The sequence below is a fragment of the Fundulus heteroclitus genome, chromosome 10 (assembly GCF_011125445.2).
Source record: "Fundulus heteroclitus isolate FHET01 chromosome 10, MU-UCD_Fhet_4.1, whole genome shotgun sequence".
NCBI classification, from domain to species: domain Eukaryota; kingdom Metazoa; phylum Chordata; class Actinopteri; order Cyprinodontiformes; family Fundulidae; genus Fundulus; species Fundulus heteroclitus.
In genome coordinates this window covers 24,231,636-24,246,956 of record NC_046370.1, presented here as the reverse complement: position 1 = coordinate 24,246,956, position 15,321 = coordinate 24,231,636, and the positions used below count along the sequence as shown (strand labels likewise).

General features: G+C 40.0%; 1 protein-coding gene across 1 annotated transcript in view; it reads left to right on the top strand.

Moving 5' to 3' along the window:
- The window catches only part of ryr2a (ryanodine receptor 2a (cardiac)), a 597,233-nt gene extending 582,054 nt beyond the window's left edge, over nucleotides 1-15,179 (top strand). Inside the window, exons 111-115 of the mRNA XM_036142377.1 lie at nucleotides 375-531; nucleotides 4,631-4,695; nucleotides 4,837-4,937; nucleotides 8,477-8,528; nucleotides 11,427-15,179. Coding sequence (XP_035998270.1) covers nucleotides 375-531; nucleotides 4,631-4,695; nucleotides 4,837-4,937; nucleotides 8,477-8,528; nucleotides 11,427-11,522 — 471 coding nt within the window. The 3' untranslated portion in view covers nucleotides 11,523-15,179. The remainder of the gene's footprint in view (nucleotides 1-374; nucleotides 532-4,630; nucleotides 4,696-4,836; nucleotides 4,938-8,476; nucleotides 8,529-11,426) is intronic.
- The last annotated feature ends 142 nt before the right edge of the window (nucleotides 15,180-15,321 follow it).

Genomic DNA, 15,321 nt, shown 5'->3' with positions numbered 1-15,321 from the left:
GGAAATATTTTAATGTTCCTTATTTTTAGTTTATTTCTTGATCTTGATGCTAGGAACTTTTCAGTTTCATCTTTTTTCCCTGTCTTATCGTGTATAACTCTTTACTCAAGACCATTTTTAGATGATCTGGTCATTCCTGACAGCTGTTCATGCACCAATATGCTTCATATTTGATTGACTACCATGTTAGACTGCAATATCCATGCTAATTAATATGCACTGTACCTTTAAATGAATAAATATTCAAAACAATATGTGGCGCTTCTTAATTTTATATTTTTGCCATTGCACACCGCAACCATCAAGTTTATTACAGGCACTGGTGGAGTCTGTCTAACTTAAATGTAAATTTTTTGTCTTTCTTTCTCACCCAGTGTTATATGTTTCACATGTATGTGGGCGTTCGAGCAGGCGGAGGTATTGGCGACCAAATTGAGGATCCTGCGGGTGATGAGTACGAGATCTACCGCATAATCTTTGACATCACATTCTTCTTCTTTGTCATTGTAATCCTGCTGGCCATCATCCAAGGTGAGGGATGCAGAAAATCCATTCTTGTATGGACAGACTTACATTACTAACAACAAACCCAATAAATGTTTACAGCATGAAAGTGGTTGCACAGGCTCTGATCTGATCATGAATCATTTACACTGTTGCTCGGATGCTTCTATCTATTTGCACACGTTTTTGCTTCTCCGGATGTCGCTCTACAATCATGCATATTGCATATTTTTCTCTTGTCGTGTAAATCTGCTGCTGTATTTCCTGTGTTTAAAACTAGATTCTATGATTTTTTACGGAAGTTTCCCCAAGTCCCTTTTTGAATAAGGTGACCAGATTTCTGAAATCAAATCTGGGGACATTTCTTGCTCACGGATAAAAATCTATACATCTTATCAAGATGAAATTAGGAAACGGGGACAGTAGTGGTTTCATTTATTTTTACATATTTATTAATATTTAAACAACAAAAATCAAGTGTAAAAGCCAGATATGTGCCTCTCCACACTTTTAGTATATACTAAGATTAATAGAATGAATAAATCAATAGTGTTATTAATATTAAACTAGAACTCTGGGTCTCTGGGTTGGGGCAAAGTGGTGGGGGTGGGAGTGGAGGGGTCAAGGGTGGTTAGAAGGGCTTTCCAATTTTGTGGAGCCCAAAGAGCTCTGCCGCCTCCTAAGGGGAGAGTGACATGAGGAAAAGAAAAAACAGTAAATACAAACATTTAGCCTGTGGCTGTCTGTGGAGACAGAGTTCCCCCACCTTTTCAAAAAAGTGCAACAAGTACTTATTCTGTTCACGTCTACATACCTATGAGAAATAGTTTTTTTCTAGGTTAACATCAAAAAGAAGTAGCAGTCAAGCCTGCAGGTAAAGAATGATATATGTTTCTTACTGTCAACTGGCCGCATCAGTTTGCTCGTAACAGGTGAGTTAACTCCGGTCAGTGAGTCAGCTAACATGAGATCATCTCTGGTTTCTTTAAGGCCTTCTGTCTCTGAAGAGCCATCAGCCACGGTATCCAGAGGTCTGGATAAAATAAGAGGAGAACAGGATATATTATGTGCAAAACAGAAATTTTTAAAAACACAAGAAAAAATACAACTAAACTGCCTCTTCATTCTGCCACAGCTAGGGAAGTGCAGTGAAACTCATGTTCAGTGCAGAGACTCAGAAAAAGGTTATATCCTCAGACATTTGGGATACTTAACTCAAACCTGAGTCACTCTGTTTTATATAGCATACTTTGCACACTACATTACTCAATACGTTAGTTTATCACTCAAATCATGTCAACGCTTTATGACTTGAACTTTATTAATACTTTTTCTTCCTTCTTGTCAACCGTTCTTTCCATCAGTGTTCCTATTTTCCTCCACTCTCATTTAATCTCCTTTCTATCTTCCTATCTTCCTCTCTCCCCTTGTATCAATCTTACATTATTCTAAAACAGACATTATATATTTAAAATCACTCCCAAAAACATTAGAATGTACAACATGAAAACGTCCAATTATTATTATTGTTATTATTATTATTATTATTATTATTATTATTATTATTATTATTATTATTATTATTATTATTTCATCTGATTAAATACAAAAAATGCTAATTACCACAATACTAGGAGCTAAAAGCAAAAACAACACAATGAATGAACATTAAACAGGCAGTTATCTCATCCTCCATCGTTCTCAGATCATGTAGATCTTTTCTCATTCAATTCTCCTGATACTGGATCCTATTTTTTCATGAGGAACTTTCATCTATCCAAACTGAGTAATAGAAAAGCTAAACCTAAGCCTGGAAGTCTATGCTCAAAAATCACAACCATAAATCAGCAAAACAACTTGTAATAACTCTACTTATAACTATCTGAAATTTAAACTAAAGATTACCAATCAGTTCTAAAACATCTTTAGACGAACCCTTGTTGATCCCTGGAGAACCAGTGTACCAGATTAGCGCCTGACAAAGATTTTTCAATCATTCTGTTACATTTTATCCAAGTGTCTTTTACTGATGTGAGCAGCAACTCGTGGTCTTGTCTTACTTTTTATTGATTATTTTTTAACCTGGACCTGGATCGGCTCGATCCAAATAAAATGAATCGATTAACACACTTACCATGACATAGGGCAGCTCCCCATCAGTTGTCACCGGTTGTGACAACAAATTTCCACTTCTTCTTCTTCTGTTCTAAAAGTGGTGCACTCTTCTTCTTCTTCTTCTTCCTCTTTGTGTTTTAACGGCATCTGACATTCAAAAGTATCATTACCGCCATCTAGTGGTGCGCTCTGTTCCTCATCTTTATAGTATCAGCAGCGCAACCAGCTACCATAACACCTGTTTCTGCGCGCAACCGCTCTACCGTAATAACAAGCTACACGCAACATTTTCCCCCACGGTAAAATCGGGGACATTTCCGGGGACAGCTTTAGCCGGGGACAGGTGGTCCAAAACGGGGACAGTCCCCAGAAATCGGGAACGTCTGGTCACCCTATTTTTGAATAACTGTGCATGCGCAATACCGTCTTACATTGCTCTTCAGCTCCTCAGAGGGATCGTGTGAAAAAAATCTCCCAAATCCACTCTGGTCTTATTTCTTTCTACTGAGGCCTTCCTCTTCTTCTCATAAACTTGTACACGCATGTAACTTGTACTTCTTGCGACTCTCAGCCATATTCAAAGTAAATGGTGAGAGCAGCGAAGCTATAATGAACGGCTAACACCGAAGCTAGGGACTAAGCAAATCGGATACATAAACACCCCCACCTTCTGTAAAAAAAGACACGGTTTAGGGATTAAAATGTAACTCTTATTGTTTTCACCAAATTCCCCGATTAATACAACAACTAATCCTATATTTCCATAACACCTGTAACCTGAGGGGCAAAGGGGGGTGACAGCAGGACCAAAACTCTGACAAATCACTTCTCTTCTGTGTGAAGAGCAGGGATTGGTTAAAGTTTTTACAGGCCTGCAGCAACCACAGAACCTCCTTTACCTCTTTTTTCTGAATACAAAATGTATTGACTACTGTCGGGATGGAACAATATGCCATATTGTCAATAATTTTGCAATACTTAACTCTGATTTAATTTTTACTTTTATTTCAGCCTTTGTGATAAGTTAATTCTCTGCTTCTTTAGAACTAACTTTAGATTAGATTAGCTGTTTTTTTAATTACTTATTTAGTATGTAACTCTGTTTTAGCCACAGTCACGCCCCATTGTGGGACAAGGAAGGCGATAAAAACGCAATAAAACTAAGCAGGAAAATAATGGACAATTCAATTAAATTTTATTAAATTTTATTTATATAGCGCCAAGTCATGAAACGTTTCATCTCAAGGCACTTTACAATGTCAAATTCAATCAGATTATACAGATTGGTCAAACATTTCCTATATAAGGGAACCCAGTTGATTGCATCAAAATCCCGACAAGCAGCATTCACTCCTGGAGAAGCGTAGAGCCACAGGGAGAGTCGTCTGCATTGTCCATGACTTTGCAGCAATCCCTCATACTGAGCAAGCATGAAGCGACAGCGGAAAGAAAAACTCCCCATTAACGGGATGGAAAAACCTCCAGCAGAACCGGGCTCAGTGTGAACGGTCATCTCCCTCGACCGACTGGGGGTTACAGAAAACAGAGCAGAGACACAACAAGAGAGACAAACAAACAAGCACATAAGCATATATATATATATATATATATATATATATATATATATATATATATATATACACACACATATATATACACATATATATATATATATATATATATATATATATATATATATATATATATATATATATATATATATATACACACACATATATATACACATATATATATATATATATATATATATATATATATATATATATATATATATATATATATATATACACACACATATATATACACATATATATATATATAAATAATTTTATATTAAATAACTTGTTTCCTTGTTGTCTAATGAATTTAGTGATGTTGTAGTGCTGCAGAGTTATTTGAAAAGACCAGGGCAAAGTGTGCTGTTACAAAGTGCTGTATGGTTGGCCAGGCTGGTAAAGTTTAAAATTTTCTGCTCCTTGTCCAATGGCAGGTTTGATCATTGATGCATTTGGTGAACTGAGAGACCAACAAGAACAAGTCAAAGAAGACATGGAGGTAAAAAGACAAACAGTAACCAGCAGAAGCAAGACATTAATCTCCATACTAGATGCACATGTTACACCACGCACCAAGCTTCATTGTTTATTTTATTTTTGAAATTGTTATTTAATAGCTACTGTCTTGTTTCTTTCGTAGACCAAATGTTTTATCTGTGGAATAGGAAATGACTATTTTGACACCGTACCACATGGGTTTGAAACTCACACTCTACAGGAGCACAATTTAGCCAACTACTTGTGAGTATATAAAGGTCATGTTTGCTTTTATCTGGTTGTTGCAACTTGAAGCCAGCCACTACTTAGACACATACATCCTTAAGCCCCTTTTACACCGAACCTACCCTATTCTTTCTGCTTGGCTCCACACGACCCGGTTCTACTTTGCTTTACTCCTGTTGGTTTTCCACAGACCAGACCTGGTATAGCCAGAAGGCTTTACTCCACCACTAGCCTCTCAGTATTAAGCATTGTTGTGTGACATTAACACAATAAATCTGCGAGATAAATATCTGGATCACAGATCAGCCTGAACAAATAATACAATTATTTCCTTTATAATTACCAAATAACACAAACTTAGTTTTTTCCAAATTTAAGGAAAATTTGTTTTTGTCACACCAGTTTTTTTTAGTTTATTCATCCCTGGAGTGATATCATCCAAAAGCTGCTGTAAGCATTTATCTGTACAAAACTTTGTGTATCTTCTGCAAATAAAACAAACTGTAATACTTTTAAAACCTTACAAATATCATTTATGTGGAGAATAAACAGATTTCGTCCCAATACTGACCACTGGGGGAAACCACAAGCAATGTCCAACAAATAGACCTATATTTCAAATTAGGTGGGGCCGTACAAAATTTCAGATTGAATCAGTCTGACATTGTACTGTGCCATATGTGGCAGGGAGGGTGTGTAAGTGCCTGTACATCAACACAGCTGGGTCTTACTGAGTAGAAAAAAATAAACATTGTGACTGTCAACCAGTTCAGCCTGAAACAGACCAGCTGATAAGGAATCCTCCTAAATCTCCCTATGGCCATCCCACCCCTCATCAGGAACCATGCCCAAGGAAACAAAAGAAAGCAAAAAGTACACTTTACCTTTTAAAATCTTTGTTGTTGTTCTTATCATGGCAGAGGCAAAAACCTTCTCATAAAACCCCAGTTTATAACTCCTTGAGGCAAACTTTGGAGCAGATCAGACAGTTTTGGCACCCCTCTATGCTTCTGTTAAACCAAAGTGTCACTGGGTAGATCGTAGATCGACCTACAGCAGCTGTTACCAATAGCAAGTATTTGTGTATGCATAATGATATAGTAAAAGGTTCTTTACAAATATATTATAAATTACAATGAGGATAATTTAATTTAAAATGCGTTTTTAATCCAAAATGGAAATTAAATGCCGGTAAAACTCAAATGGGTTTCTTCAAACAGTTGAAGATGATGTTGGTTGCACACAGGAAGGATCTCTTGTAGGGGTCTGTCTTACAGCGGATCTGGAGAAGCCTTTGACTGAAGACACTCTGTTGTTGTAAGGATTGTCCATAATATTCTTCATTTTATGAAGAATCCTTCTTTGCATAGCCATCTCACAAACTGTGGTCTGTCAGGTAGTTTCTGATTGCTGAGGCCTCCATGTGAGTCTTCTGGAGTTTCTGACAAAGCAGATTAGGCTGAATTGTGTCAAACGTACTGGATAACTCAAACAACACTCTCTGGACCTGGAGCCTTATACCGGTTCAGTCTCTACAGTTGCCTCTTCACCCAACTTCTAGAGACGAAGGGGTGCAAAGGGGGCATCACCATTTTCTGACTTGGTTGAGAACAAATTCAAACAAGCGGAAGAAAGGTCTATGGCCAAAGTGTGAGATAAAACATCTGGAAGGTTTAGGTCAAAGAAGGTTGTGATAGCTGTTTGGATGTGGGCAAGAGAGGAGAATGCTGAGCTTCTTCCTGAACTGAACTATTAAACAATGTGTTCAGCTCATTGGTTCTGTCAAGACTTCCATCTGTCCGATCCTCCTTCTGCTTGAAGCCTATGATCTTGTTCATCCCTGGCCACTCATTTTTGATATTGATCTGCTTGAGCTTGCTCTCCAGCTTCTTCATGTACACATCCTTGCATTATCTTATCTTAATATTCGGTTGCTTTTGTATACTCCTCAGTAATTTACTGTTTCCGTTCATGAAAGCTCGTTTTTCATTTAGCAGTTCCTTCAGGTCACTGGTGATCCATGTTTTGTTCTTGGGGAAGCATGTCACTGTCCACACAGAAGTTAATATTGTCAGTGGCACACTCAGTCATGGCATTGATGTCCTCTCCATGTGGCTGGCACAGTGCATTACATTTTGATGCCTCAAAACAATTCTGAAGGGCTTCTTCAGCATCCTGTGACAATATCCTCACATTTCTCTTTACTGCTGCTTGCCTCTGAAAAAGGGGTTTATATTTTGAGCAGAGAAAAACAGATTCTGGTCAGGTCTGCCAAAATGAGGTCTTGTTTTTTATATTTATGAGTGCTTGACATTTGCATAAAATAAATCCAGAATTTTGTTTTCTCTTGTAGAGCAGAAGACAAACTGTTGAAAAGTTGGAAGTGTAGCAGAGAGTGAAGCATGATTAAAACCACCAGATAATGCCACAAACGCACTGGGGTGACGACATCACAAGCAGTGTTGGCCATAGTACTTAGTGAAATGTAGGATGTTGCCAAAATTACACAAATGAACTCTCGCTGGGTAAATAAAATGGACAAAACCTCCCTGCCAACCCTTCAATATCTGGGCTGCAGAGATGAAACTTCACAGTAAAATGTCATGGATGACACCATCTGTTGTTCACGAGCAACGGCAATCCACCCCCTTTGCTCTTACCGCTCTCTTCTTTAAATCTCTGTCTGCCTTTATGGTCGGAAACACTGGCATAGAGACAGGGATATGATTATGCAAACATATTTCAGTAAAACACATAATACTGCAATTTGGCTGGGTCCTTGTTAATGCTTGGAGTTCAGACAACCTTTTCTCAAAGATCTCACATTGCCCATAATTATTGATTAAGAGATAAAGAGGTGGCTTAAAATTCCTCCTTCTCTCTCTTCTTCTTGCTCCTGCTCTGCATCATCGGTGCCTCCTTTCCAACTCATCAGGGATTTGGAAATGTACTTGAAGTATTGTTTCAGCTTTGGAGATGTTAATCAGCTGTTGCTAGTTGTACAATACCAACTGGTTGCTATGCTTACACATCATAAAGACTATTTCACACGACAGAATTTTTAGCCCGTTTTACCCATTATCTTCCCCTTCCGACAGGCGGCAACTATTGGCGTGGCTCTTAAGATAATCTTAAGAGACATTCCTGCCATGTGTGGTGTGTTAAGAGTGATCTGGTCCACTCGGTGGAACATTGGGACTGCTCTGACCTCAAATAATCAACATGTTGGATTGTCTTGCCCCGAGCATGCAGCCTGTTGAATGTCACGTGTAGCCAATCAGAAAGCGAGTTTGCATCGTCTCCGCTTCTTTGGCCAAAGGTGCTAAACAATGCAAGGATGTAGGAATCTTCTATTTGTTGAGATTATTTAGATGGAACAAAAAGCAAAGATGAAAATTAGGGAAAACACTCAGAACTCAGCAGGTGTCAGTTGTTAACTTTTGAAGCATTGCTTGTTTGTAGATTAAGAAAGAAACTGTTACAAAAATGCATTTAGTTTGAGTCACCTTTAACATGTGGTGGCATAATAATGTTGAACAAGTGTTTGTCTGTTTCAGATTCTTTTTGATGTATCTGATAAACAAAGATGAAACCGAGCACACAGGTCAGGTAAACCAGCTCCTCTCCTCTTGGTCTCACATTTTCTTAGAATATTTAATTCTGAATCAAATTTGGCTCTCAACATATATGACGCAGTTTGTTGCCCTTAGACATTTATGTTTTCCCTGCATATTTTCTAATAACATAATTTTTTCTTACATCTTGTCCTTTTAATGTCTTAAAATTCTCAATCTCAACTTACCTTACACTAGACAACAGCAAACGTTTCTTCCATTACAAACTAAGCCAAAATGCAGAGGCAGCATTTCCTCTCCATAATTCAACAAGCAATAGTACTCACAGCAGCAACTCTTTCCTTTTTTGCCCACTTTTCTCCCACCCTTGCATCATTTCACTGCGATTTGCAAACATTTACTCATTGTACACCCTGCAATAGGCCCGGTTTAAATCTAAAATCTTCAGATAGATAGCAGGCATTGTGTTGCCTCAGTGAGCACACAATTCCCAGATCCAGGGAGGCGTCCATAGGGCATCGTAAACAGATGCCCAAGCCACCTCAATTGGCTCCTCTCAACATGGAGGAGCAGCGGCTAAGTCCCCCCCCCCCCCCCGGGGGGGGGGGGGACTTAAGGGGGGGGGACTTAAGGGGGACTTAAGTCCCCCTTAAGTCCCCCCCCCCGGGGGGGGGGGGGGGGAGACTTAAGGGGGGGGGACTTAAGGGGGACTTAAGGGGGACTTAGAGATAGGGTGAGCTCCTCACCCTATCTTTAAGGGAGAGCCCAGACACACTACGGAGAAAACTCATTTCAGCCGCTTGTATCCAGGATCTCGTTCTTTCGGTCATGACCCAAAGCTCATGAACAAAGATGAGGGTAGGAACGTAGATCGACCGGTAAATCGAGAGCTTCGCCTTTTGGCTCAGCTCTCTCTTCACCAAAACGGATCGGTACAGCGCCCGCTTCACTGCAGGCCCCGCGCCAATCCGCCTGTCAATCTCCCATTCCTGTCGATCTCCCACTCCATCTTCCCCTCTTCGTGAAAGACCCCCAAGATACTTGAACTCCTCCACTAGTAGCACATCATCCCCAACCCGGAGGAGGCACTCTACCCTTTTCAGGTTCAAGACCATGGTCTCAGATTTGGAGGCACTGATTCTCATCCCAGCCACTTAACATTCCACTGCAAAGCGCTCTAGTGAGAGCTGTAGATCATGCCCTGATGAAGCCAATAGGACCACGTCATCCGCGAATAGCAGAGACGCAATCCTAAGGCTACCAAAACAGATCCTCTCAACACCTTGGCTGCGCCTAGAAATTCTGTCCATAAAAGTTATGAACAGAATTGGTGACAAAGGGCAACCTTGGCAGAATCCAACTCTCACCGGAAATGAGTCCGACTTACTGCCGGCAATCGGTCATACAGAGACCTGACAGCCCTTATTAAAGGGCCCGGTACTCCATACTCTCAGAATACCCCCCACAGGGTCCCTCGAGGGACACGGTCAAATGCCTTCTCCAGATCCACAAAGCACATGTAGACTGGTTGGGCAAACTCCTGTGCACCCTTCAGGATCCTGCTGAGGGTGTAGAGCTGATCCAGTGTTTCACGGCCAGGATGAAAACCACACTGCTCTTCCTGAATCCGAGATTTGGCTATCCGATGGACCCTCCTTTCCAGAACCCCAGAATAGACCTTACCAGGGAGGCTTAAGAGTGTGATTCCTCTGTAGTTGGAACACACCCTTCGGTCCCCCTTTTTAAACAACTTTGGCAACCTCAGCACCAGAGATGGGAGAACCTGACCCAGAGTCCTCCGGCTCTGCTTCCGCAATGGAAGACGTGTTGATGGGATTAAGGAGGTCTTTGAAGTATTCCGCACACCGACTCACGACGTCCCGAGTTGAGGTCAGCAGCACACTACCCCCACTATAAACAGTGTTGGTAATGCACTGCTTCCCCCTCCTGAGACAGCGGATAGCGTACCAGAATCGCTTCAAAGCCGTATGGAAGTCTTTCTCCATGGCCTCTCCGAACTCTTCCCACGGCCGAGTTTTTGCCTCGGCAACCAGCCGAGCCGCCTGCTGGTTTCACTGCCGGTACATATCAGCTGCTTCTGGAGTCCAACAGGCCAATGAAGCCCAATAGGACTCCTTCTTCAGCTTGACAGCTTCCCTCACTGCTGGTGTCCACCAGCGTGTTCAAGGGTTGCCGCCGTGACATGCACCAACAACCTTGCGGCCACAGCTCTGACTAGCCGCCTCAACAATAGAGGCACGGAACATGGTCCATTCAGACGCAATATACCCCGCCTCCCTCGGGACGTGTTCAAAGCTCTCCTGGAGGTGGGAGTTAAAGCTCCGTGTCACGGGGAGCTGTGCCAGACGTTCCCAGCAAATCCTCATTTGCTGGGAACCAGGCGCTCGCCAACGTGCCCCACCTCCAGGCCTGGCTTCAGAGTGGGGCCCTTGTGACCCACGTCCAGGCGAGGAAACACGAGATCCATTTATGGTACTCATCATAAGGGGCTTTTGGGCTGCTCTTTGTCTGGTCCCTCACCTAGGACCTGTCTGCCTTGGGTGACCCTACTAGGGGCATAAAGCTCCTGACAGCATAGCTCATAGGGTCATTGGGACACTCAAACCCCTCCACCACGGTAAGGTGGCAGCCCAGGGAGGGGCTGCCACCTTACCGTCTACTTATTTATCTTTTTTTGGGCGGAGGGGGGGTGTTTTGGCTGGAGGGGGAGTTTGTTTCTGCATTTTGGTTTAGTTTAATGACTTTTTCAAAGCTCAGGTCTTCAACAAGGAAGTCTTTTATTTTAACTGTGATTCACTTCTTAAATTGTGCTTTACTGTTAATAATGATGTAAAGAATATGCTATAACACTTCAAATTTCCTAGCATGTGAAATAAGCTCTAACAGCTATCCCTGTCTTCCTTTCTTTAAGGAGTCGTATGTATGGAAGATGTACCAGGAGCGTTGCTGGGAGTTTTTTCCTGCTGGGGACTGTTTCCGGAAACAGTACGAGGATCAGCTCAATTGAGCTCTTGGATCCCCAGACTCTATCCTCTAACACTGCAGCCCCTCCATGGCTTTTTACTTGCCCAGCAAACCATTCTTACAGCTATCTGGGAAGCAACCAAACAACACTCCTTTCTGCTCTACTTCTCAGTCCTGAGGGATCTAGATGTTCTTCACTTCCTTAAACCATCCTCATTTACACAGTCAACCATCTAACGCCTGTCTAATCTTCAGCTCACTTTGTTTGAATGCTTCTTGTACATAGGCAATATAAGATTATATTACCATACATGACTGATGGCTTTTCAAGATTTTTGTCCCAAATGATCCTTTTTTGTTTCACTTTACTCTATTTACAGGACTATAACTTGCAAAAAATAAAATAAAAATAGAGCAAAGGAAAATAAAGGGAAGTGAAGGAGCTTGAAAGCCTTTCAGGGCAATAATTGACACATGTTCATGGTATATGTAGGTCCAGGAGGTGAAAACTCACCTCATTCATTCAGTTTAAGCAGAACAGAGCAAAAACCTGACTGTGAAAACAGAAAAATGTGAAAGCTGCGTAGAAAAGGAATGAATCCATCATCCAACCAATGTGCAGTGTGAAGAATGAACATGGGAGCTGGTGACAAAACCAGAACATTCCTTATAAAGGAACGTTTGTAGTTGATAAAGTTTGCAGACGTTCCATGTTTGTTCTTGCCCACCCTGTGTTTAAAGGGCTCCCTAACTGAGTTTCAGATGTTTTCTGTTCTTAGTCTGACTCCTGTTCTTCATTCACAAAATACAGAACTGGCCAAATAAACTGTTTTGATATGGCAATAACAATAAACATTAAATATGAGGACAAGTCCTTCGCTGATGGTCCTGGAGAAATGCACACGGCCTTTAATGATCAACAGATTCCACTTTCCAGATTAGTACTCACACTCTAATATTTCACCAATAGTTTTTTTATGTTAATTACCAAAGCAGCATCAATTTAATTTGATTTCCAGCTTCCCAGCTGAGGATACTGGTCTAAACAACTTTGGTCCAACTGGAGCAATAAGCTATGTTGCTGCTAGGGAAGAGGAGTATGTTGTAGACGCCATCAGCAGAGATGCTGAAGGAAGCAGAAAGCTGCGATATGAGCACTGCAAATATTGCAAAGATATAAAGCATATCAGTGACTGTCTGGATGAAGAAATATAGAAATTCATGTTTGAGATGAAAGCTGAGCTGCGAGGAGTTTGACAGAAGAACTGATGCTAAAGCGGAAACAATATATACTCCTTTAGTTCTATGCTTAGTCCTTTAGTCTTATATTCTACCATCTCCCATTTTACTAAAGGTATCCACTCTACACATAACTTTCTAAGGTCATCTTCCTACAGCTTAGACAAAAATTGTGAAGTAGAAATTAAATTGAACCCTCTGTTCAGAGGAATTAGAGAGATTAAGATTTCCAGGTCACTGACAGGCTGGGGGCAACATTCAGATTTCCTGAGCTTCAGAGTTTCTTTGGAGGCTTTAATGGTTCAGGGGAAAAAACTTGGCTGCTTCTCGTTCAGTTGTGTTGTGCGAAAAAAATGAAAGTTATAAAGAACAGAGTTGTGAAAAACATGGACTGTTGCATTAAAGTAACAGTGAAGTCCAGTGTTGTCTCTGAAAGTGCCGCAATCCCAGGATATTTAATGTTCTTTTGTTTGGCTTTTTCTATAACAGAGGAAAATTCTCATCTTTACAATTATTTTAAAAATTCAGCTGATGCTGGTTATTACATTATATTTATATGATTCCACGCAAACAACCAAATCCAACTCTATCTAAACGTATTGTTTAAAGTAGCTCTCAGTCACAACTGCAGCTTATTCTGGGCTTGTCTGATAGATGACTCAATGTTTAGGTGATAACAACAGCAGACTGTATGTTTGTGATTAGCAGTGTTTGTGAGGAACAATGACAATTATTATTGACAAGTTATTGACAATTCATAGTATTGATCTTTCCTTAAAACGACGGGCCAATGGCTGGACTCTCAGTCTAAATATTTCAAGCCAATCATTCAGAGCAGTTTTGTTGGATCTTGGAACTCTTTAAACATTCTGCATTTTGCTATTTCCTCTGAATAAAGCAGAACGTTTAGCTGCTATAACAGAGACGCATTACATATCTCCCACAGTTTCTAAGGTTTTGACCTGTATTGGAATTCCATTCAATACAGACTAGAATAAAAGTATCAAGATATTAAAGTGAGTTAAAGATAGGAGTGGTGTTTAATTTCAGAGGTTACTCTAAACTAGTCGGTCAGAAGAAATAAAACATAAACATCCAACAATTATTCTTGGGTTTTTTCCTTCTTTGATTAATACAGTGACATTGTTTATTCTTTTTGTAAAGACATTCTTTAAATTTTTTTTAGAAATACAGTTGTTGCATGGAAGTTATGGTGGTCTAATGAACCATAAATTGCAGAAAAAAATTTTATTAGGACGACTTAAAAGATTATTTTTAGGATTTCCGTACTACTGCATCTAAGTGTTAAGTATTTTTGCCACATTGCATCCCTTGAAGAGAAAAGAGAAAGTATCTCATTTCACCATGTATCTTTTTCATATATGCAATTTATAAGAGATGTGTTTAATGATGATGGTTCAAGCAATACCTCTTCGTTGAATGTCTGGAGGGGCTGTACATTGTTAATGGCAAACAAAGACAGAAAATACATTGTTGCTAAACTATTTCAGTTAAATAAATGCACGTATTTATTCATTTATTCTATGCTTATTCATTTAGCTGTTCCTTTGCGTTAAAGATGAAGAAACATAGAAGAAAAAAATTGTAATTTTTTTGGGCTTGACTGAAAACAATAATGTTTTGCTTCTGTTCCACTTGTTAAGTTTGCACGTGTGAACAGGTCATGGTGGTTTTATTTTCCTCATCATACAAAATGCAAACGAAAACTTCAGTGTAACCCCTTTCTGGAATAGTAAACTATGTGAACACCTACACTCTATGTTTAGGATAAGTAATGTTAAGGTATTAAAATAAAAGTGTCAGTGTGCATGTAAATGTTCAGAGGTATTCCAACTAGCAGAGACAGATTTATTGAAGCAACTTCAGGTTGTGTTTGCAAGGTCCTTCCTGCTTTGAATACTGCAGCTGTTTCTTTCTATTAGCTCTGTCTAATCTCAAAATTATAAAGAAATAAATTTTAGTCTTGAGTATGCTGAGGTTACTTCATTATACAAGCCCAAAGAGAATTAGAGGCTGCTTCTATTGCGTTTATGGCATTGATATTGCCACTGCTGAGGAGCCAGTTGGAAGCGTTGCATGCATAGTTTAGATTTGCGAGAAGGGAGGGAGGGACAGTCGACCCTCAGTCGACAGTCAATCGGCAGTCTACCTATGTAAGCGTTCGGATTCCTTCCATGTTTTCCTGCCTTTTTTTTCTACTTTTCCAATACCACCCTAGACTGAATGATGCCATGAATACATTTTGTAGTATTTGTATGACATAACCTTAAACATATTCAACTATTTTTGTGAGGATGCTGGTTTATTTTAATCAGTGCATTAAGCAGACATTTTGAATAAATTGTTGCTACTTTTGCCCAAGGGAAATGTTAAAGGGGGACTGGGTAAATGAGATATAAATGAATTTGCATGTTCTGGAAAATAAATATCCATTTATAAACTTGTGTAATGTGGCCTATTAATAGTTCATGCATTCGCTGATGTATGGTACTTTTTCATACGTGCAGCAGATTGGCCCACTTAGAAAGTGAAAATAAATTGAGCAACAGGGGACAACAGTTTTTCTAAAAACACACCCATGA